This window comes from Aquila chrysaetos, chromosome 2, assembly GCF_900496995.4.
Source record: "Aquila chrysaetos chrysaetos chromosome 2, bAquChr1.4, whole genome shotgun sequence".
Lineage (NCBI taxonomy): Eukaryota > Metazoa > Chordata > Aves > Accipitriformes > Accipitridae > Aquila > Aquila chrysaetos.
In genome coordinates, this window is record NC_044005.1 from 3,099,160 (window position 1) to 3,122,375 (window position 23,216).

At 41.4% G+C, this 23,216-nt stretch overlaps 1 protein-coding gene across 1 annotated transcript; it reads right to left on the reverse strand.

Annotated features, from left to right (window-relative positions):
* Nucleotides 1-450: 450 nt before the first annotated feature.
* POLE2 (DNA polymerase epsilon 2, accessory subunit) lies at nt 451-22,960 on the reverse strand. Its single transcript, XM_030041074.2, has 19 exons — nt 22,830-22,960; nt 20,096-20,196; nt 17,094-17,169; nt 15,581-15,658; nt 14,254-14,347; nt 12,158-12,232; nt 10,875-10,958; nt 10,246-10,302; nt 9,784-9,832; nt 8,710-8,782; nt 7,951-8,123; nt 5,788-5,877; nt 5,530-5,584; nt 4,265-4,324; nt 4,090-4,167; nt 3,578-3,686; nt 1,617-1,793; nt 1,429-1,496; nt 451-588 (listed from the first exon to the last, which is right to left on the reverse strand). Exons 1-19 carry the CDS (start codon nt 22,895-22,897, stop codon nt 570-572), a joined length of 1,584 nt encoding a protein of 527 aa, XP_029896934.1. The 5' UTR covers nt 22,898-22,960; the 3' UTR covers nt 451-569.
* Nucleotides 22,961-23,216: the final 256 nt, after the last annotated feature.

Sequence of the window (23,216 nt, forward strand, 5' to 3'; positions counted from 1 at the left end):
ACCTTCCTGATTGCTCCTTCAGCAAGATTTCCTCCCCCTGGCCTCCTGCAGAAATTTCAAAGGACCACGTCCTTGTTCCTCTTACCTCTCCTCACCCTGCCTGCGTAACGCTATCCGCAAACAGATTATATCCTGCCATCAGTAAAGAACAGCTCATAATCTTCTCTAGACCCTTCCCGTCCAAAGAAAAACCCTAGCCCGCATTTCCAGTATCTCCTGTAGATAACTAGCTATCACTTCAACTCAGCACGGTGAAAGACAAAGTTCTCCCTATCTTTAACTTCTTTTTTTAAAAGATAGGTATTTCCTGTTTGATATACATGCATTTGGTTTCTCCAGTTGCCTTCTTTTATTATGCTTTGCCAATTAATCTTCACTGTGACTCTAAATTTTATCTAAACTAACACCAGTATCTATTCCTGTAAGAATTTGTGTACAAAATACACCGTGTTTGGCTTTGACATTTATTATAAACAGTCTGTAATACATCATAAAAATCACTCCATCTCAAATGAGTGCTACTGTTCGCTTTACAGAGGCTCGCTCCCTTTTTGCAGTCTCGCAGAAATTCAGAGACCCTGAAGCTTGCTGAAAATACAAAAAAACCCCAGTATTTAGGTTTTTTTTTTAAAGATAGTTCACAATACTATTATACTTCTTGATCTACGAAAGACCTGATAATGTTTTAAACTATTTGAAGACCGAAAGCATCTCATGGTATGATATTTTCTATATTCAAGTAAAGATTACATGGGTTGATCTATTATCAATTCCCTTGGGAGGGTGGGGGCTGTTATACACTCCCATTTGAGAAAAACACAGCTTCTGCAACAAGGCATGAAACTGAATCAGACAAGGTAAGTATCCACTTTTCCCGTTGGGTTACCCCATCATTATTTCAAACAAGCAAATTTTCATCACAGTTGTAAGACCTTTGATACTTTTTAATACTTTTTGGTGTTGCAGCTGGCCTTTTTTCCAGTTATTGGAAAACCACAATTGGAATGAATAAGTACAGATTTTAAATACATGAAGTCAAAGTATGAAAGTGGCTTCTGGGCTTGATGATGATCACAAAATGAACCAAGAATTGTTCCTAAGTGTAATTAACCTATGTAACAAGCATGAATGAATCTGCTTCCCAGCTGGGTCTCAATTACTGAGGATAATATAGTACAGTCTATCTGTCCTGTAACTTTTGGATCATGCTTCTCATCATTGTTATTTTCACTGTAATGTCTAAATTTATTACTTTAGTTCTAGGCATTTGGATTTCTTACACTGCCTAAGTATGAAGCGTAAGTCTACGTTAAACTGCTAGAACATTCGCTCTGTTTATATAATTGATCTTCTGTGTTCCTCCTGATAATCAGAAAGTCAGCAAATAAAAAGATACTTTCTTTTAAATGAGAAAGTGAATATATTTACCTGTCTTCAACTGTCTTGTTGGAGGGATAGAATACCTTGAACGAAAATCCACTTCTAGGAAATGAACCCTGTAAAGAAAAATGTATACACCACACTTGTGTAAGCAAAATACTGTACAAATAGTAAGAGACACACTTGAATGTGACTGCACCCCCTTCTTATTTTGGTAAAGCATAAGAAAATCTTACAGGATTTATGCAAAGGCAGTCAGTGTTGGTGACGGTGAATGGGTCGTATTTATCTGCAATGATGAGCATATCTGGCAGAGGATATACCCTCAGGGAGTAGTCATAGGCCCAGTACACTGGGCTAACGTACAGCGGAAGTGGCGTCAGATGTCCTTGTGATAATATAGTCTTTACAAACTGCAAGATAAACATAAATAGTTTGAACCATTCTCTACAAGTCAAATTCATTCCTGCCGATGCTAACGCCCTGTTAATAAAGAAGTTTTGAACGTGGAAATGTTTTTTGTGTATCTCACTCCCTCTGATTATTAATGATTTCTAGAGTAAAGCAGCAACTCCCCTACAACAGTCAGCTGCTGTTTGATGTGTTTTCTTTTTAATACACAAAGTCCTTTCTAAAGCATATCAGCCAATATTTGAAGATGTCAAAACTATTTCATCCATCAGACTCTCCAACAGAGAGAATCTGCTTACCTGTTCCTCCAACCCAGGAAGTATAAACGCTACCATAACTTTCATTTTGTGGGTTTTTTTTTTTTCCTCATGGCTTCCCTCACAGTACCGGTTAACGAGAAGACCCACACTTAGACACAGTCTTTTCCCTGAACTGAGGAAATAATTTGATTCTCACATGATTTCAACTCCTTTGGCTGTTCTGGGAGTTGCCCTGCTCCAGACACCAGCTGCCCCCTGAAATTCCCTTTTTCATCTGGCAAATTCCAGCCAGGGTATTTTGGTTCCTGAAACTCTCTCCTGAAGCCCCTGAAAGCTTTTATTATCTCCAATCATGTAGCTGCCATTAGGCTCCATTTTTCCCAAAGGGCCAAAATCACTACAGCAGCTTGGTGAAAGGGTCTGCTGTTGAAAGAAAATGATGTACCAAGCATAGGCCCAGTTATTCCACTAATACTGTACAAGGCCTAAAGTCACTAGTAATTCAATCTAATGTTAGTAACAAAATCTCCCTCTCTCATTCATCTTTTTACACTGATGGCTGAATTGAAAAACTAATGACAGGCAGAAAAGGCAGAGAAAAACTGAAGTAGGCAAAAGCAACCCAATACGCTTATCTGCAGAAAGTGTTGCAATACATAATTCTGCATTTCTTTCATGATTCCTTCCTTTCCAAGCATGATAAAGCCCTGTATGAGTACAGGGAAGTGATGGCTTGCAGCATACACATACATGTACGCAAATGTGCACACCAAAAATCAAGGTGCATCAGCATCCGCAATAGCTTCCCTGTGTTCACAAAGAAACTGAGCACTGTCATGATGGAACAAAGGAAGAAAGAGCTAAAAGAAGTTTCTGAATCAAACAAACAAACAAAAACCCTATAAAATAAATAGAAACAGACTCCATCCGTCACTGCAATGAACCAGTACTGCCTGGATCATTCTCATTCAATTATATCAGTAAGTCCCATCAACTCCTGCTGTGCATTCATTAACTAGAATCATAACTCAGAGTGCTGTGGCGATGTATCAAAAGCAGGATTAAGATGTCAAAGTGAGAAGGGAGAAGAAGCAGATGACCTTTTGGAAAAGTGACATGCTGCTTTACTGCAAATGTCACTGGTTAATTGATCACATCTAAAAAAAAAAAAGTAATTTGTATTAAACTTTGCCTTTAGGAATCAATGTTTCTTGGTACGACATTCATCGCTGGTGCACGTACACCAAGAGTCAGCTGCTATGAAGTTCTGCGTTCAAGGGCACCTGCAGTGGGACAGTCAGAATGACTCAATGCCATCAATCAGTATCACGGTTTCAGTTATCTTACTGTCAAGATGAAAATGAAGGTAATAATACTAAACGTTTAGATCTTTCTTACAATCCCTCTTGGTTACTCTTGCAAGGTGTCGTGAGGATGCGGATCAGAGCACCCTAAATGCAGACCCGCTGATTAAAAAAGAAATCAAGGAGATCTTAGCAAGAAGTGCTTGAACACAACTCACTCACATGGTTGGGAATGTCCATGTTGCTGCTAGGGAAGCGGACACAGTTTCTGCACATTTTGTTTACCAAATCTTCACGAAAGATAATTATTTCTTGGGTGCAATATTGAATCCTAAATGGAAAACATTAATAAAATTAAATAAATTGAGATGAAACTATAATGCAGCTCCCTATCTTTTAAAGTTGATCTCCCTCTAATACAGCAAAATGAAAAAGCACATTTCAATTAAAATACTTTCCCATCTTCCCTTCATTCTCTCCAGATTCAGAAAAAACATGATGCTTTTGATACTTGCTATCAAACTTTTAGCACTACTTCCTTTCATCACTAATTTATTAATGTATTAATGTATTTAAAACTAGTTACAATTAATGCAAGTGAGGAATTCTAAGAATTTGAAAAATTTAAGACATTTTTTCAAAATTTGTAATTTTTGAAAATTACATCTGCACATAAATTACTCATTCAGAAAAAAAAAAACAACATGAAAAATGGCAGTAAGTTACAGTGTTACCTGCAAGGATTTGTGGTGAAAACTGAAAATGGCACCAGCTGTCTGAATTCCTGAGTAATATTTTCAGCCAGAGGAGGCCTAAAATAAATAGCAACAGATGTATCAACCAAGACTCTTACCTTCTTTAACTATTTAATTCAAAATTCCAAAATTTGAGAAAGGAAAGCAAACTGACCTCGGTAAAATAGAACCAGGACCAGGGTCTTCAGGGCCAGGAACAAACACAAATCGACTACTGTAAAAAGTTCAACGTATCACTTTTAAACAAAATGATCCTTGAAGTATCTAAACATTGGTTACATACAGCCATTACTCCACAGATGCATGCAAATAACCTGTTCTGGGGCCGAGATGACAGCTCTTTCTGACCTTAAGAACCACATAAATCACAGCTAAGGTGTAAGGTACATATTCATTCCTCACTAAAGTGGAGGAAACCTTAAAAGCTGTTCACCGTGCAAGGGGGACTGACTGTGGGAAGGGAGACAGACCAGGTGTGCAGCCTGGCTCAGGACCCAGTGGTAACGGGCTCCAGGATCCAATAAAGGGACCCCAGACAATCCAGCAGCAGCACACCAAGAAAGGCCCACTGGGACACAGGATCAGTACAGGAGATACGCTTGCTTACATCTCCCACAGAGCTCAAGAGCCGCAGGCTGTGGCCGTTCCTGCTTTTGGGGCCCATTCTAGAAACTAGGTCTACTTAGGTGCTACTGTTACAAATTCAAAGATCAGAAGCCAGAAACGATAAGCCTGGCTACCTGGCCATTTTACTTTCCTTTGTATATTCAAATCTCTGTAGAAGGGATTTAGTTCTCCAGGCCTGGAATGGGGCTCCCACAGAGCAGGGACACAAGAAGGGATAAATAAAAGATTCCTTTGCAGGATTGCGTTGCTTTGGTTAGTTCTCAAACTAGCGGCCGTGGAGAACCATGTATGCAAGAATGGAAAAGATAGAAATGAGATGCCTCCATGTAGGCAGCAGTCAGTGTTTCAGATTACTTTTGCCAGGGCTGGTACAGAAGGCCCGTAGGTGCTCGTACCAGCATCAAAACTTCAACGTCAGTTTATAAAGCAGCACTGCTCGGGCAGAACCCTGCTGATTTCAAGGGAATTGCGGGAGAAAAGGGCTCACCCAAATAGCACTTTCGGGGAATCACAGGCCATCTTTAATTCATGTGAAAAACGTTCCAGGGAGAGGCAGTCTCACCTTTGCTCACTCAATAGCAGCTTCCACAATCAAGCTATTTTAGATAAAATCAAAACCTTACACTCCTCCCAAAACAAACTTACAGGCCTGTTACAAGACCAGCTTGCTATCTGATCACAGCTGGCTCACAATAATGAGAAAACATGGTATCTGTTAGCTTCTTAAAGTAATTAAAGCAAAGGTTTCACAAAATAAACAAATGTCCCTTTTCATAGCACTTTGCTGGGTACCTTTTATGAATGCTGGGATATTCACATATAATATCTGCAAGAGCCTTCAAAGAACCTAGAGTCAAGAAAAAAAAAAATCCATGATACAACACCTGGTTAGACAATAAACACACATTATATGAATCACCTCTATACTTCAGTACATTAAAAAATGCGTCACTTAGAAAATAGGGGTTTCTTTCCTGCTCTCTTAATTTGTTTTGCCATCATCATTTTAATTTAATGTACATGTCTGACTATATACAAAGACTTCCCTACCTTTCAGTGACTGAATTTGATTTTTTCCATAAGGTGCAGATGAAAAGTTTCCACAAAAGAAAAAGCAGGTTGGAGGTGCAGAGGAATAACCTGGGAAAAGAGAGTTATCTGTGAGTATATCCATTCACTTCAGTATCTTTCAGCATTCAGTCTCCCCTCCGTTCCATGAAAGTCAGAAACCGAAACAGCACTTCAAGCTCTGCTGCTATTAATACACCTGAACTATTTTCTTGATACGGGCTTTTGTTAGCTTAAAAAGGATGACGGCAATGTACACATGTCACTTCAAGGAAGCCCTCTGTTATTTACAGGCCCAGTTCCAACACCACTGTTCGTGCATATCCAACTAACTACTGCCCCAGTCATATAATTACACAAAGTACAATTATAATAAATAATACAATTTTAAAACGCACTCTTTCCTTAAAGAGAAAAATAGTGAGTAGGTACCAATGGATTACTATTAACCTCCATGCATCATTCCAATTCAAGGGCTCTACCAACATTTAATTTGCTCTTTGGCATTATAAAGCAACAGTAACAGGAATTGCCTGAGCATTTTAAGAATCTGATGAATCCTCACAATATCACTAATCACACAGAAACACATGCTTTATAGCAAAGAGTGAAAAAAGAAACCCGATTCCCATCCCTAAAATAAAAATAAAAACAAAAACATCTACTCAGGCATTCATCTCACGTTCCAGGTTACTCTCTATTTCCCTAACATGCAGTACCAGACTTGGATTTACTTCACTATTTTTCAATCCAGTTGGTAAATAGGACAGAATTGTTTATACCAGAGAAATGGCTCATCGATGTTTTTTCCTTCCTATTCCACTCAGCTATTATTTTTAGTTTATAATTATGAAGCTTATTACTTGCCTATTAAAAAAAGTCTCAAAATAGTAAATGCAATGTATGTATCTTTGCCAGTTGAGTTCAGTATATTAAACTCACTGACCAAAGTCCTTTTATTACTTCAGCATATGCAATCTTAGGTCAAGTTCAGTTTGCTTCAGGATCTTGCCAACTTTGATCAAGATGGGGAACTGGTTTCGTAACTTCTGGATGAGTGTGGTAATTTGCGTCTAATTTTCTTTAGGTGAGTAGCAGTTTCCCACCCTTAATTTTATGTTGCTTATTTTTAAAGCAGCCACCTTCTCACACTTCCATTCTACCCAAGACAGACAGGACAAGCTGTTCCAAAACTGCTCTGGAATACAAAGAAGCAATTCACAGATCTCGCAGATGCTTGCTATCCAAATGTTGTCAACATTACTAATGTAATGATGCGTGGAAGAAACAGTTCATATTTTAAGAGTAACTGACATTTTTTCATTGGTAGAACCAGAAAGCATTCGAGGGACTGCTGATCTCCAGTGAAGTAAGAAGTTTTCCTTAAACTAAGCCTAGGAAGAACTTTCACAAGCAAGGGAAACATTCTTGTCACAGCACATAAAATGGCTACTGTCCAAACAGTGTTAATACTAAGTGATTTATGAAAAGTAAGTGTCAGCTTGCAAAAATATAATACAATCCAATTTTTAAAACTGTTAGAGAAAGATCCAAAATAAATATAACAGCAACCATGAAATGCAAATAGCTGTCACCAAAATTAGAGCGACACTTCACTGGCTTTGGGCATGGGTTCAGTGGGATCCCACAAAAAAATGCAATAGTTGGGCTTATTCTAGCTTTCTCAAAATGGAAGTTCATCAAAAACACACAATACAGTAATAACAGAACTCTTTAAAATTGTTGCCTGACTTTTTCACTTAAAAGTATACTTTTGAAAAAAGGCACACAAACCGCTGTCTTGCTGTCAGTTGTACACTGTCTAGCTTCCTCTGACTGTCAGGGATGCTCACGTGAGCAGCCACATGATGAAGAGTTCACAAAGCTAAACCAGCATAAAACTAATTCTCCAACAAAGGCAATTAGTCTTCTGCTGAGGTATTCCCTGAATTAGCTCACCATGGGGTCAGAATTCCTAGCCCATGTCAAGCTGGGGACACAGCCACAGCTGGGAACCAAGGACCAGCTAGGCATCAGACTGCCTTGCTGCACTCGTCAGCTCCACCCATCAAGGCTGCTAAGGGCTAAGGAAAATGGTAAAAATTCTCTAAAACAAGGCTCAGAGTTAAAGCAGTTCTCACCTACCTGAAAACATTGTGTGAAGCTTTTCCAGTACTTCCGCTTGGTCCAGCCATACATCAGAAAGGAATACAAACATGGCATCTTCATTTTCATCCTCCAGCTCCTTTAGTTTTGCAGAAGCCTTTACTGAAGCTGAAGAAGGCCCTCCAAAGAAGTTTACATTCCCATAGAAGGCTCTACATCATTAAAATATTCAAGTTAGTTCTGTTTTTTTTCCCAAATCATTAGTAGTTTTGATTATGACTCACTTAAAACATTTTAATTATTATTATTATGATAGGTACCTCAGATGGGATCAATAATAATTTAGTACTTCATGGAGAAACCAAGGAAGAGAAATGGCAGCCACCTAGACATAAAGCAGGGGTGCTGCCCTGCCATAACCTAGCAGATCATCTCAGAGAAATATTTATCCTGGGCTCTTTCCCACATCCATTCTTTGAGCAACAAGTAATTTCTTACTCCCATGTAATAGTTATCTAGTTTTGCAATTGAGAAGGGCTTAGATCCCAATTGCTGTTAATATGCAGAACCCAACGGCCTTTGGAAGGGTTTTTCTGCTAACACTACAGGCTTTAGTACTGGTCCAAGTAGACCAGCAAGTCCCAGAATTGCTTCCTTAAAATTGTATTTATTTTGAAGCATTTGTGGAGGAGGAAGAATAGCATACTTTAATGTCACAGAAGTTCTAAAATAATAATGCGCTTACTTAGAAACCTCTAACAAAATATGGAGTGAGGCTGCCGAAAGTCAGTTTTATACCTAGTGGTAGCAGAAGGCTCAGTAGGCGGAAATCCAAAAGCATTCACATGAAAAACTTCATCTTCATACCAACCTAAGAGATTTTTGAACAACAAAATAACCTTTAGTTTTTCTAACAACATCACGTCCTAGACATTAGTCAGACAGTTGGCAGCTGTGCTGCATAGCTAGTCCCAGCCTCCATCAATCCCTCTCTTGTGATAGCACCAGTCCCTGTGCTGTCTAGTGGTGAACCAGACCAGGGAACTATCTGGCTGAAAAACAGGCTGAGCAAGAAACCAACTATTTTTTTACCCCAAACACTTCTTTGAATGGATTTGCTGCACAGCCACATAAACAACCTTCTCAACCCAACCGAGTAAGAATGTAGGGGAACAGGAATAATTTTTGCTGGCCCTGCCTCAGAAAAGTCTCCATCAAATTGCACCCTTTCTCGACAACTGTCCCACCTGTTAGAGGAACAGAAGTATTAGGGTCTTATCCTATCATTTGTGCTCCTAACTTCTATTTACTTCATAAATTTTAAACATAAAACATGTTATTAGAAAAGAGACTGGGACTATGTATATTGCACAGAGTAATGCTCTACAAACAGTAACATCCATTATTTTGCTAAAACAAGGCTCCAAAACTGCAAGCCCTTACATCACCTTAATAAGAAGACTCATTAAAGCCTCTGAAGGACCAAAGCTTTGCCAACAGAAAGCAGCATTTTCAGATTGTTAAATCATACTGTTTGGTTATTCTAGTCTGTCTTCCTAATCTAGTCATATCTCCTTCAAGCATGTTGGAGCCAGGCTAACTAAGGACAATCCTCAAAGCTGCTACAGATGCTCACATCCCACCGACATCACTTAAAACCACAAATTTCGCAGAGCTCCGTTCTCTGCCTCTAGAGCCCATGAGGTAACAGGAAAGGCTTATGGCCAAAAATCTCAGTCACAAACTCATCTTGTGGCCAAGCCTCATCAACATGAGACTTGCCTGTTCAGCCACATCTGGCAGACATGTAACTGCAGCAACAGCCATTAACAGAATAACTTATTACAAGCTAAGAAAAAGAGTCTGCTTTACCTTCTGCCAAAACAAAGCATGATTCAGTATATAAACCACTGTGGAACTGGTGCAGAAAGGTTAAGAAATATATTTTTCTTAGATCAGGACTTTTAAACTAGTTCCTTAGCCAAAGTTTGCTTTCCAGCTGGTGTAATACATTTGGACACTACTGAAAGTTCATAGGCTGCCTTCAGAGCCAGGCAATCACCTGGCAGTGTGAGCTGAGCAGGTAAGTTCATAAACAGCCCGCAAACGGGAACACGCTCTGCTTCCACTAGGATGAATACTAACCTTGTCCTAACAGTCTCTGTGAAAGGGCGCTGAGCTGCAGCAACCAAGTAATTTGAAAAGAAGGAAAAAGACAGAGCTGCAATTCTCAATACGTAATTTTTAATGGCCAGTGTCGATTTACTATTCAATTTAAAATCCTCCAGTTCTATAGGAAATTTCCTTAACTCTTACATCACAGAAAAAGGATATGGCTTTACTAAGGTCTAGCTGGACAACTCCTGTAGGGTCTTCTAGGAAAAACTTCCCCTAAAAAACAGGATTAATTAATAAAGCAAAATATACCCAAACACACAAGCACTTCAATCAGAAGCATCTATCAGTCAGCATTTAGAAATAATTTAGCAGGTTTTAACATTGTAAACTTAGAACACACTGGCAGAATGGAACACAATGTAGTTTATATTAAGTGTATCTTAGCATCTTCCCTTTGAGCTCCTTCAGTTTAGATTGCTGGCGCACCCCTTCCCTACAATCACAGTCCAATGCAATGGCAAGTCCAAACACAGTCATTGGAAGCTCCAGCATTTCAAGAAGAGGCATGCCTACAAAATGGAACTGGTTCTGGTTGCTGACATAAAGCATTACAAAATTCTGCAGCAAGAAGACAAAGACATTTTCCCTCACACACTAGCACCGACTGCTTGTGGAAAAGTCTCTTCTTAGGGAATGGATCTTGCACCACTGACGTTGATGGGAGTTCTGCCGCTGACTTATATGACAGGATAAAGTGGTGAGATATTTAAGTCTTCTCATTTTCTAATACATTATAACACTGAATGAATGTTGACCTAGATGCTCCACAATAAAAAGCAACCTACCTCCTTTAGCTGAGTTATCATCCCAAGCACAATCACTTCTCCCACTTTAGCTGTATTGCCCAACAGAGTTTCTATTGTTCTAAGCTGGAAGCAAAGGCAAAGAATCAAATAAGAATTAAATCAAACTCTCCATGCATCTATTCTTAAGCAAGCAAGACAAAGCACCACACAGCACAATTTTTTACATAAATACCCAAATGAGATATGAGAGAATACAGGCTCATTAGAAAAAACAGGGACACATTTCTGAATGTCAAATGTAGCACAGTTTAGGAAAAGATTTCCAATAATGGCTGCTAGCATAAAGAACTGCTTAGCAAGTAAACATTTATTGTAATTATTTTGCTTACAACTGGATTAAAACTGAAAAGAGCAAGTGACAATTTCTGTTCTTGCCTAAGAATGTCAATTGTAGTAATTGGATCCTCAGCAGGATCCAATCTGAACCACAGGGCCAGCGTGCACCCATACAGTAACACTAATTACTTCTATGGAAGAACCTTAAATGGATGACAAAGAACGCTCCAGAGTAATACAGGTGACATTGCGTAGCATGCTGTCTGCGGTTTCTGGACAAACTTTTTTTGGTCTGTCAAGCTGCAGTTAAGAGAGACAATCCTCCTATGACACCAGCATAAGCAATGCATTTGCCACTGCTGACAGGGAGGATAGGAAGCAGTCAAGGGAGAAAGATGCCTATAAAGCCTGGATGGAGATGCAGGCTCGACTCAGCTATGGTCAGTTGCTTTTTTCTACATGATGGCATGCTCTGAACAGGGAGAAGCAGGGAAGTTGAGCAAAGCAAAAGCTGTTATTTGGTACCCAGTGACACCCACATACACATTCATCTTTTTTAAAAACTATATAATATAGCGAGAGCACTTAATATGAGAAAGCTGAGACAGGAACAGAACAGACTAAAGTTATGACCTTACTCAACTGCACGTTTGCGAATTTAGTGCTTATGAAAGAAAGAAGCAGGGAAGATGTCCCCAAGCAGAGGGAAGCAAAGTGTAATAAGCTGAACAGCTAGTGCCCTTCCACCTCAGGAAGCCATGTTTCTCTTGCACTTCATAGCTGCTTTTCAGTGGTTTGGTCATCATGCTGATCTAAGCCAAATAACTGCGTTTTTGACACAGAGGCTAAAAATGATCAAAAATAACTCATTTCCATTGATTACCCATATTGGACGTAAAACTAAGATGTCACTGGAGAACTACTACCGCATTAAAGAGTAACACAAGTACAGTTCCCTTTTCAAGAAAAAAAAAAAGATTTTTTACCTGGAATTTGCTCCTACCGTCATCAGGATGAGCAACGACTGCTGAAGGCGTAAACAACTCATGTCTATGAGTCCTCTGCAGAAACCAAAATTGAAGTAATCCAGTTTAAAAATAAATGAGCACTGTCAAAAAGCCACTTCATTACAACCACTGTACAAAATACTTTTTAAAGTTTTCTTATTCTATTTTATTCAGCAACATTTAATTTGTTGAGCATAATCAGTTCTTTTGACAAGAATTCGATTCTAAGAAACAGATGATCAATAATACTGGACAATAAAACTAAGTCCAAAAAAGTAACATCAAAGCATCTATAATGCTTCTAAAAGAAGTTATTGCTGACTACCTGGAAGGAAGGGGTGAGAGAGCAAGGGAAAGTAAACTGTATTAAATGCTAACTATGTGGAAAAGAGCAGGTTTCTCTTCAGAGCAGGGCCTCTTAAAAGTAAGCTTGCTTTTTTTTTTTTAATAACAGAAGCAAGGTACGCTAACAGATAAACTGCAGAGAGCATGACAAAAATGCATTTTAGAAATTTTCACTTCTTTCACTGTTTTTCATGCAGTCTGAAAGCCTCCCCTTGGAACGAACCCATTGCTACAAGCCCATGTAACACACACAGTAATTCCTATCAGCAGCCCTCACCCACTTAGTGACCCGAACCTTCACTTTCCTGGAGGTCGGAAAGGAATACATACAACAACCAAACACAAAACCTGTACAACAGAGAGTCTGTGTGAAACCATCAGGCAAAGAGGTGCAATAGCACAATACAGTCTAGGGAAAAGAGGCTTCAGGATATATACCCTATGGACGCCTCCAGCTGCTGTTTGCAGAAACCAACTGTTTTGTGTGAGTGTGCCAATTCCAGCAGGTTTCACTAATCCTGGTCACTGTTTGTATGAACTAAAGCTTCTTCAGTTAATGGTTAACTGGTCTTCCAGGCCAGAGGTTCCCAAATTGCAGTACACATACTCTAAGTGGCAGCAAATTACCTGGTAGACAGAGTTGTTGCTGCTCTGGGGTGTCTGACCCTGTGCATGCAACTACCACACAGTCCAAACAACGAGCAGTTCACACAGTTCAGATGGGTGCCTCCCTGCTGCCTACAGGGCAGCACGGACAAAAAGCTGTGCTCACTGCCTGTGTCCAGGCAGTTTGCTCACACTTGCAGGCAGGGTTGCGCACAGGCAGTTAGGTCTGCACAGTACCTGCCGGCACCGAGCGGGATCTGTGCTGCGGATCAGCCCACTGCAGTTAGTGCAGACACCTGAAAAACAACTGCCAAGTCATCTGATCAGCACCTCACTCCCCATCCCATCACTGCTCCCGCTGGGCTGCACAACAGAGGCAGGGCAGAGTGCAGCAGTGAGTAAGCAGGCAGGTGACATGGGGTTGGATCCCAACTTGTGGGGTGAGTGGAATAAAAGAGAGAACAGGGTTGTGGCCCTGTTCTGAGGGATAATCAGACAGCAAGTGCTGAGGGGCTGACTCTTTCTGGCTGTGTGCACAGCCTGGTCCAGAGCCACTACCTACAGCTGCTGTCAGTACCTGCAGTTACTGTCACAGTGGTGCAGAGCAAGTCATGTTGGGGAATCCTGTTTGAAGTTGCTCACAACACAAGACAAGATGCATGTGCCACCAAGAGATGACAGGTTGGCTGACTCTCCCTGGACATTTTTTAAACTGGACGATGAATAAATGAACTAAACCAGAAGCGAACTTCTGTGCTTCAAGGGGAGCCTGAATGAGAGCTTCCCAGGGCTTTGGGTTTGCACTATCTCAACAAGCACTACATACGATGACGTGCTAATCAAACGTAGCACAGAGCCAGACTACAGGAGGGAGAAGAGCACAACACATGTAAAAATACATAATCCCCTCTTATGACATGATGCTAAAATGCAAAAACACATGAATCCATCATGCTGTATGGTGACAGAAGACTCATAAACCTTAGTACAGACCCTGTTCTTACTCAGATTTAAACTGTGGCTCACAAAAGCACCTCAACACGAAGCACTGTCGTACATGTAAGAATATAAAAAACAGCATTTTGTTTGTGTATTTTGTTAAACAAAGCAAAACTTTTTCTGACCTGTTGTAAGATGGAGTAGCGTTCACGAAACAACTCTGCTTTATCTCTGGCAGTTCCAAATAAATTTGGTACAGGAAAGTTGGTCATTGATAGTCTGCAAGAAGTTTAACACAACCAAGATTAAAAAAGGTACATTCCACACACAAAAATGACTTATTGATCTAAAAGTTGTAGGGTGCTGCAAAAGCTATAACGCTACTGCCCAATTTATTTACTCAATGAGGAAGATTACTGCTAGGGATCCTGTGTTTCTGCATTTTGAAGGCTACATCAATTTAATTTCCCTCTAACTCACAGGCCTTGAGATTTATCTTTCCACCTGAACAGGACTCTGCAGAAATCAGTTTTTAAAAAAGCAGTTATGTCTTTTAAGTGGCCACAAACAAAACTATTTTCTTCCTCTTGGTTAGCAGATTGTCTTCATGGAGTTCTCTGCTTCCCATAGCCTGGAAAGCTAGAAAGTGGCACTGGAATAAAACTGTTACTGCAAACACACAGATTGCTTTTGCTGGACTGGCAGAATCATGGACCAAGGCTAGAATGTGAATTGCACATTGCATGAAGGGCGCTGCAACCCCTCACAATGAGCACCACCATCCATTCCTCAGCTAACACCACTTCAAGCTTTTTAAAAGCACAGCTTCTTTTTGGCTCATCAGTCTGGGCTGCCTGCTATTAAAGGTAAATTCTTTAGCTAGCAAAATATTTACAACCAATTCTTCCAATTACTTCTTCCTTTCTCCAACCTCCAGAATCACCAGTTGCTCCTAATTTTTCTTTTTTAGCTTTCCTAGCTCTCCTTAGAAATCCCCCAGGTCTTCAGGGAGTTGCAAGCTACAGTCTGAGAAATAAAGGCAGGTGACAGACCACATTTATTTAAAAACCATTAAACAGCCAAATGTGGAAAAAAAAAAAAACAGACTACATTTAGTGATGTATGCCCTTAGCCTTACTGTCTCTTTTATTCATTAGATGGCATAAACGTGTTTGGACATTTTACTATCTGATAAACACCGAAGTTTCAGAGCCAGTAACATGATAGGCAGCACAGAGTACACTGCCACAGGAGATACAGGTCGCCATTTCAGCTTCATCCTGCTGGACTAGGAAAAACCCAATGGCACATTTATTTACGAGCCAGCATTTATCACAGAGTCTGACTAGCTCTTTAGAGACTAAGAAACCAAATTGTCTCACTTTCTTACTCAGGCTTGAGATGAGCAGACCCAAGACCGAAAGATTAGAAAACAGACTTTTAACCATATAGAAATAGAGGCTTTTTTCCTAAAACAAGAAATAGTTGAAACTTAAAATATGCAAGACTTACGGTAGAAACTTCTTCCTTTCTGAATTATAAATATAACGTGGAATATCAAAGGCTCCAATAATGTTGAAAACATTTTCTCTGAAATAAGAATACATTTACAACATTATCTGAAATGGATGAAACAAACAGTAACAAAACATGTTGCATAAAGTCATATTTGTTTTGTTCACTGTCACCCTGTGTTATCACCATTTCTCCCGCATCACTCTACTTATTGGATACTACTGCATCTTCTAATTCAAAAAAGGAAACTCTTCAGAAGTTCATTTAGAAATGAGAGAGGGATACATCTCCTTCCCTTACCATCCTCTGCTATCTTTTTTGACAACAGAACAGCCTTGGCATGGTTAATGTGAATAGGTTTAAACAATAGACATGCACAACTCTTCAGACCATTAATCGAGTTGATCCCATTATATTTACTGGTTCGGCTCTCTTCTCTGACGCCTCTCATCTCCCTCTTACTGTAAGTGGATCAAATTCATCAGAGTGGATAAAATTATCCCATGAACCTTCAGTAAGGCTTACAAGCACAGGACAACCATCATTGCCTATCAGACACTGATGTCTTAGGCTCCAGAGTGCATTTATTACAAAACTTTGCCTTCAAGCTTTCTGCAACATAATTCAAGAGAGTTGTACAGGCTGGCCCTGTGATCTGTAGAGCTTTTTCCTTCACACTCTGCACTGAGAATCTGTGCATACAGATTTCTCTTCACTTCTGGAACGAAGACGACAAGTATATAAAGTGACACAAAGAAAAGTCACACTCAAACCGTCTGCATCATAAAGGTTCCAACAACAAGGAGAAAAGTAAAAACCAAATTTGCTTCATATTGAGAAACTGTGGGATCACAGTATCTAATTGACATGCCTAGCAAACCATTTATTTTCATGCTTTGCATTACAATGTCAATACACAACAGAAACACTAAAGGAAACACATTCATCACAATCACAAATAAAAGTTCTCAGAAACTCAAGTAATTGCTCTCCGCTTTGTTATCAAAGAGTGAAAATCAATCACGGTTTTCAAAAAGCAGCCCTGCTATACAAAAACAGCAGAAACAAGCACCATGGAGGAAAACTTTTCCAAGCTTTCAGAAAATAAGTATCTTATGAAAGGCACAAAAATAACCTTAGATAATTTTGATCTAGAGAAAAGGAAATAAAGACACAAACAGAAATAACAAGTTCTCTCTGCGTTGTAACTGTTGGTTTATTTTATTGGTTAATATTCAACCTGTATCACATGTAACACATAACCATAGCATTTTAATTCCAGAATGTCAGCATTATATTTAGAATCCCCTGGAGGCCTATCCATGAGAACAAATTTTCTAAGAAGGAACATTAATAACTTTCAAAGACAGTACCAGAAAGACAAACACACAAAGCAATTACTGCATGTGTAGCACTGCAGAAAATGCCTGACATTTATTTTCCCAAGAAGAAATAAGGGAATGCATACAAACTCCCATAAACCTCAAATAAAAAAATAATGTTACCGTACATAGTTTCATCTGATGCCTGGCTACATTCTTGGACAGCTGCTTCCACTGTGGATTGTTCGATCATATTAGATGACACTGAAAAGAAAATTTCAAAGGATTAAAACTGCAGCCTATGGAAAGTAGTAAGAAAGTAAGTAAGTAGGTCTCAAATATTTTACAAAAAATGGTTCAGTCTTCTCAGAGGAATGTATCACACAAATAAGCATATTTTCAGTAAGCTAATGACACACACTGTTTTCTTTTTACAAATGGATCACTTAATATTCTTACCAGAAGGATACATCTCTAGTGAAAAAATAACCCACACACATACTGTGCCCACCATTAATTCACTAAACATGGAGAACAAGACAATTATAGTTTATGCAAAGCTGCCAAATATACTACAAATGCGTTAGATCTGAGCTTTCACATTCTGGAGGTTAATTTTGTTCCAGAACATTATCACACAGATTGCTGTCATAAATAAGCATTCAAACAGTTTAACACAATTTTGGAGATAGGCACATTGTTGTCTTCATGGATTTAAACTGATAACTGAAATTTAAAAATATTTCTAAATGCTAATGTTTTGCTGAATTTGAAGGGAAGACCAATCAATGCAGATTCACAAAAGGCCTTGGTCAGCATTGCCAAGCCTAACTGCTGGGTTCCTGGAACAGAAACCAGTACATGAAAACCTGCCCTTGAGTTCCCTAATCAGGGAATGGGACTTAAAATCACAATTCCTGTAAGACAGTGATGAATAGCAGAGCAAAAGGGGCACTAAGGGAGCTAGCAGAAATCACAAGAGAGACCAGCATGTCTGAATTGCATCTCTACCCCTAACCTCAAACAACTCACAGGCATTAGCTGGACAATATGGTAATTCATAGCACAAGATCACGCCCTGGACAAAGACCAGCGTTGGTGAGTATACTGACTACATTGGTCCTAGAGCTTCCTGTACAGACTCAAATTTGTTCAAAAATGTGGATGCATTAATTTGTATCAGCAGGCTTTATGCTAGATCAGGACCTGTTCTTCAAACTGCTTTTACTCCCTGTTTGATCAGCTATGATCTGTTATCCCATGACTAGTGTAAGAATATAGTCGTAACTTCTGTAGTCTGTGCTCTAGCAAAACTATAGAACAAGCAGGTGCCCACTCTTGATTTAATTACGATTAAATAAGATAGGCTGGGAAGGTTTCCTGAACTCACCTAAGGCCTAGTATTTATTTTAGATTACATTTATATGGATTTGAATCTCCTCAGCCAAAAAGTGGAAGCGAGCCCAAGTTTCCTAGTTCTCCTGAGCTCTGATCAGTAAACACACATATATGTCAGGCATCAGTGCCACCTCTGTCAGTCACATTCTTTAACTAAAGGTGCTACAACTCCTATGTTTCGTGCTGTCAGACTGTGTCAGGTATATTTTGAGCTACTACCCCATGCCTTTCATGGCGCTCAGGAGCGGAGACACTAGATCTGTGTACCTCAGGACATACTGTCCCAATTAAGCAGGAAGCAGTCCCCAGACAAAATACTCCTGCCAAGATGATGGATTTTTAGGCATGCTCAGAACCAAATGGGTCATGAGAACTTTACCAGCAAAAGCGCAGCTCTTTGAGTGTCTCATGTTTTTATGGGATTTTCCAGGAGTTTTCTGGATTGCACTTTTGGACTTAGTAATTTATAGAATTTGACGTACTTTCAAGTGCCAAGCTGGTACAGCTTCTCCAGTGCTACAGTGCCCCAACTGTTATCAGCACCTTCTGCCCAGTGTTACTATCATGAGATCAGGTTGGCCTAACAGAACATCAGCATCTGCCTTGCTGCTTCAGAGAACATCCAGGTGATGGTTAACTCCATCCACAGTTGGTTTAAGTTAATATGCTGGACCATTATACTGGTGCACTGTGTCCTAGTTTCAGCTGGGATAGAGTTAACTGTCTTCCTAATAGCTGGTACGGTGCTATGTTTTGAGTTCAGTATGTGAAGAATGTTGATAACACTCATGTTTTCAGTTGCTGCTAGTAGTGTTTAGACTAATGTCAAGGATTTTTCAGCTTCTCATGCCCAGCCAGCGAGAAAGCTGGAGGGGCACAAGAAGTTGGCACAGGACACAGCCAGGGCACCTGACCCAAACTGGCCAACAGGGTATTCCATACCATGTGATGTCCCATCCAGTACAGGAACTGGGAAGTAGGGGCGGGGAATCACGGCTCGGGGGACTAGCTGGGTGCCAGTCGGTGAGTGGTGAACAATTGCACTACACATCATTTGTACATTCCAATCCTTTCATTATTGCTGTTGTCATTTTATTAGTGTTATCATTATCATTATTCGTTTCTTCTTTTCTGTTCTATTAAACCATTCTTATCTCAACCCGTGAGTTCTGCTTCTTTTTCCCGATTTTCTCCCCCATCCCACTGGGTGGGGGGGGAGTGAGTGAGCGGCTGCGTGGTGCTTAGCTGCTGGCTGGGGTTAAACCACGACAACTGGCATCTCCCATTCCACTTGGATGCGAGGGCAGTGATCTCTGAACGAAGGAATGCAACTGTTTCCTCATTGCACTCACCGCTAGGCTCCTCAGATTATAGCTGTCAACAACCCTAACCCTTTTCTGGACCTGGTCTACTGAATAACAAATGAATTGATCTCTCATTATTTCTTTGGTTTATTTCAATATTTAAAATTACAGTTTCAGATGCAAAGATGTCCATACAAACTCTGCTAGGTGCTTCTAGTAACTGGCATTGAAAAATTTCACTACTCTTGGAAAAGTCAGGAGGTACCAGGCTGCCAACTTTTTAAATGGCAAAATTATACTATCTTTTGCTGACATTACAAACTTCAGTATTTAAAAAAACAAAATGTCAACAAATACATTTATCTTGAACAATGCGGTAGACTAGAATGACACCTTAGTGTATATGCTGCCAGTAATTCTTTGTCGAAATAACATTATAAGCACAAAATAAACTTAGCAAGCTTGAGAAAAATAAATTGTTTACTTACAAGGCTGTTTTTCGACGGCATCAACGACATTTTCAATTACATTGTCAAGTTCTACTTCATTGATGGACTGAAGAGCTTCAGTAAGATACTTTAGAGCATCCCTAATTCCAATGAAGAAAGTCAACTCAAAAAGCAATTAATATTGAATATAGTTTACACAAACTATGCCAATTTTGGCAGATGTGAACATAATCACTAAACGGCTTGTGATTAAAAAAGTAGAAATAATTAGTACTGCATAATACTTTGCTAGTTTAAGTCAAAGAAAAAAAAATCATGAGGATTGAAAACATTGAGGATAAGAAGGAGGTACAGAGAACCTCATCTTCATACAATCATAGAAAGACTCATGTCAGAAGGGACCTCTAAGGTCTCCTGGTCCAGCTTTCTGCTCTAATAGCACAGGCCAGTCACATGGCTCACAGCGCTGTTCAGTCAAATTCTGAACATCTCCAAGGATGGAGATCTCACAACCTCTCTCAGCCCTGTCCTGGTGCTTACCTACTCTCCTTGTGAACAACTTTTTCATAGGAATATAGAAAAGTCCACATTAGAAGAGACCTCTGGAGACCATCTGGTCCAAGTGTCTACTGAAAGCAGGGACTTAGATGATGCCATCCAGGGCCCCATTGAGCCAAGTCTTGAGTATTTCCAGTGAGGGAGATTCCACCACTTCTCTAGTCAACCTACTCCAAAGTTAAATTGTTCTTACAGTGAAAATTTTATTTTCAGTTTCTGCCTGTTGCCTCTTGCCCTGTCACTGTGCATCCTTGAGACGAAAGTACCTCTGTCTTCTCTATAACCACCTTTTAAGAAGACTGGGATTAGATCCTCTTGAGTCTTCCCTTCTTGAGGCTCAATAAACCCAACTCCTTCACATTTTTTCCACATCAAGTTCTCCAAGCCTCTAATCATAGAATCATACAATAGTTTGGGTTGGAAGGGACCTTTAAAGGCCATCTCGTCCAACCCCCCTGCCATGAGCAGGGACATCTTCAAGGAGACCAGGTTGCTCAGAGCCCCATCCAATCTGACCTTGAACGTTTCCAGGGATGGGGCATCTACCACCTCTCTGGGCAACCTGGGCCAGTGTTTCACCACCCTCAGCGTAAAAAATTTCTTCCTTATAGCTAGTCTGAATCTACCCTCTTTTAGTTTAAAACCATTACCCCTTGTTTTATCGCTACAGGCCCTACTAAAAAGTCTGTCCCGATCTTTCTCACAAGCCCCCTTTAAGTACTGAAATGCTGCAATAAGATCTCCCTGGAGCATTCTCTTCTCCAGGCCGAACAACCCCAACTCTCTCAGCCTGCCCTCACAGGAGAAGTGTTCCATCCCTCTGATCATTTTTCTGGCCCTCCTCTGGACCTGCTCCAACAGGTCTATGTCTTTCCTGTACTCAAGACCCCAGAGCTGGACCATCTTGGTGGTCCTCCAATACAGCCTCTCCATTTTTTCAATGTCTCTCTTGAACCGAGGGGACTAGAACTGGACAAGCAGGATTTCTTCTGTTGCAATCTGTGCTTGCTGCCTCTCACCCCTTCTCTGTGCACTGGCTCCGTCTCACTAAGCCCCTGTTAGGCAGCTGGACCATCTTCGCCCTCTTTTCTGCAGACTGAGCAAAGCCAGCTCTTCCGGCTTCCCTTACACACCATGGTCCCAGGACCACCCTAACAGCCCCCTGCAGGACCTGCTCCAGTTTATCAGTATCTCTGAGATTGAAATTATTTTAATTCTAAATAACACGAGAATTAGAAATACACTTCTTCCCTCATCCTTAGACTACAGTCTCGCAGTTAAAGATAACAATTTTCTTATTAATGTCATCTGTCAGCCAATCAAAACTGGCATTTTGGTTAACTGCCTGACCTTCAAAATGTCTCAGTTCATTTAACTGTGGGAGTCGGGAGCTCTGAACTTGCACTCCTCACTAATGAAATTGCCAGGACACTGTCCAAAATAATCACATCCCATCCACGCCAAAAACAAAATGGAACTAATATTAACGCATGATCTTGAAGGGAAAAATACAAGCAACAGAGCCCCAGGCACTGTTATAAATCATGACACCTTCCGCTGCAAGCAGAAATCACTTTTCCTTGACCTTGCAATCTCTAACTAATACACGTTATTAGGTACCTTTCGAAATACCGTTTCTTCCTCTAGTAAGAGATGCTGAACACAGAACTGGCAAGTGCAACTCGGGAAAGAGATCCCAGAGTTGTCAGGGACAGCGGCGGACAAAAAAAACCAACAAAACATCCAGCACCACCATCAGGGAGGGTACCAAGGGGACGCCAAGGGCAGCTTTTGGTGCTACCTAAACCCACGGCGGGCGCTGCAGTGGGTCGGGTCATGGGTGGAGAGGGATGGAAGAGGCCCACAGCAGCAGGGCAGGCAAAACAACAGGGCTTTGGAGGAGAGACTCTCAAGGCCTCAGTGCCGGGGCGAGGAAGAGGAGGGAAAAGCATCACCGCATCCCCGAGGAGGCAACGGCGGAGCGCGGACCTGTCCCTGACCAAATCCCCACAACGCGAGACACTGGGGCGCGCCGCGAAAGCGGGAGGTGGCCGTGAGGGAGGTATGAGGCCCCCCCCCCCACGGGCGGAGCGTGTCCGGACCGGGGGCCGCTGCCGGGCCCAGCCGGGTCCCCGGGCCGACCAGCCTGACCCGGCGAGCCTCCCCGGTCGGTCTGCTCGGCCGTGCCCCCCGCCACTCTCCCGGCGCTACTCACGCCCGCAGCAGGAGCCCGCGCAGCCGGAACGCCGAGCCCAAACGGCGCCGGAGCCGCTCCGGCTCCATGACGGGCCGTTGGCGCCAAACGGCGCCGCGCCGCCCCCGCCGCCCTGGTCCGGCCCCGGGGCGGGCGGAGGCTCCGGGACGGCCTCCCTTCTCCCGCACCCCGCGCCCCTCCGGGCTCCGCCGGGACAACCGTGGGGCTGAGTTACCCCCACTCGGGGGGGCGGACCGGCTGCCGACCCCCCCGGCGGCCTTGCCGTGTGCCCGCGGGAGGCGGGAGGCATCCCCGGGCTCAGGACGGGCGGTGTCGGTGCCTCCCGTTTTCCGACGTCCTGGGAGAAGGGATGGCTGCCGCCTCGCCCACCCCGGGAACGGCACCCTT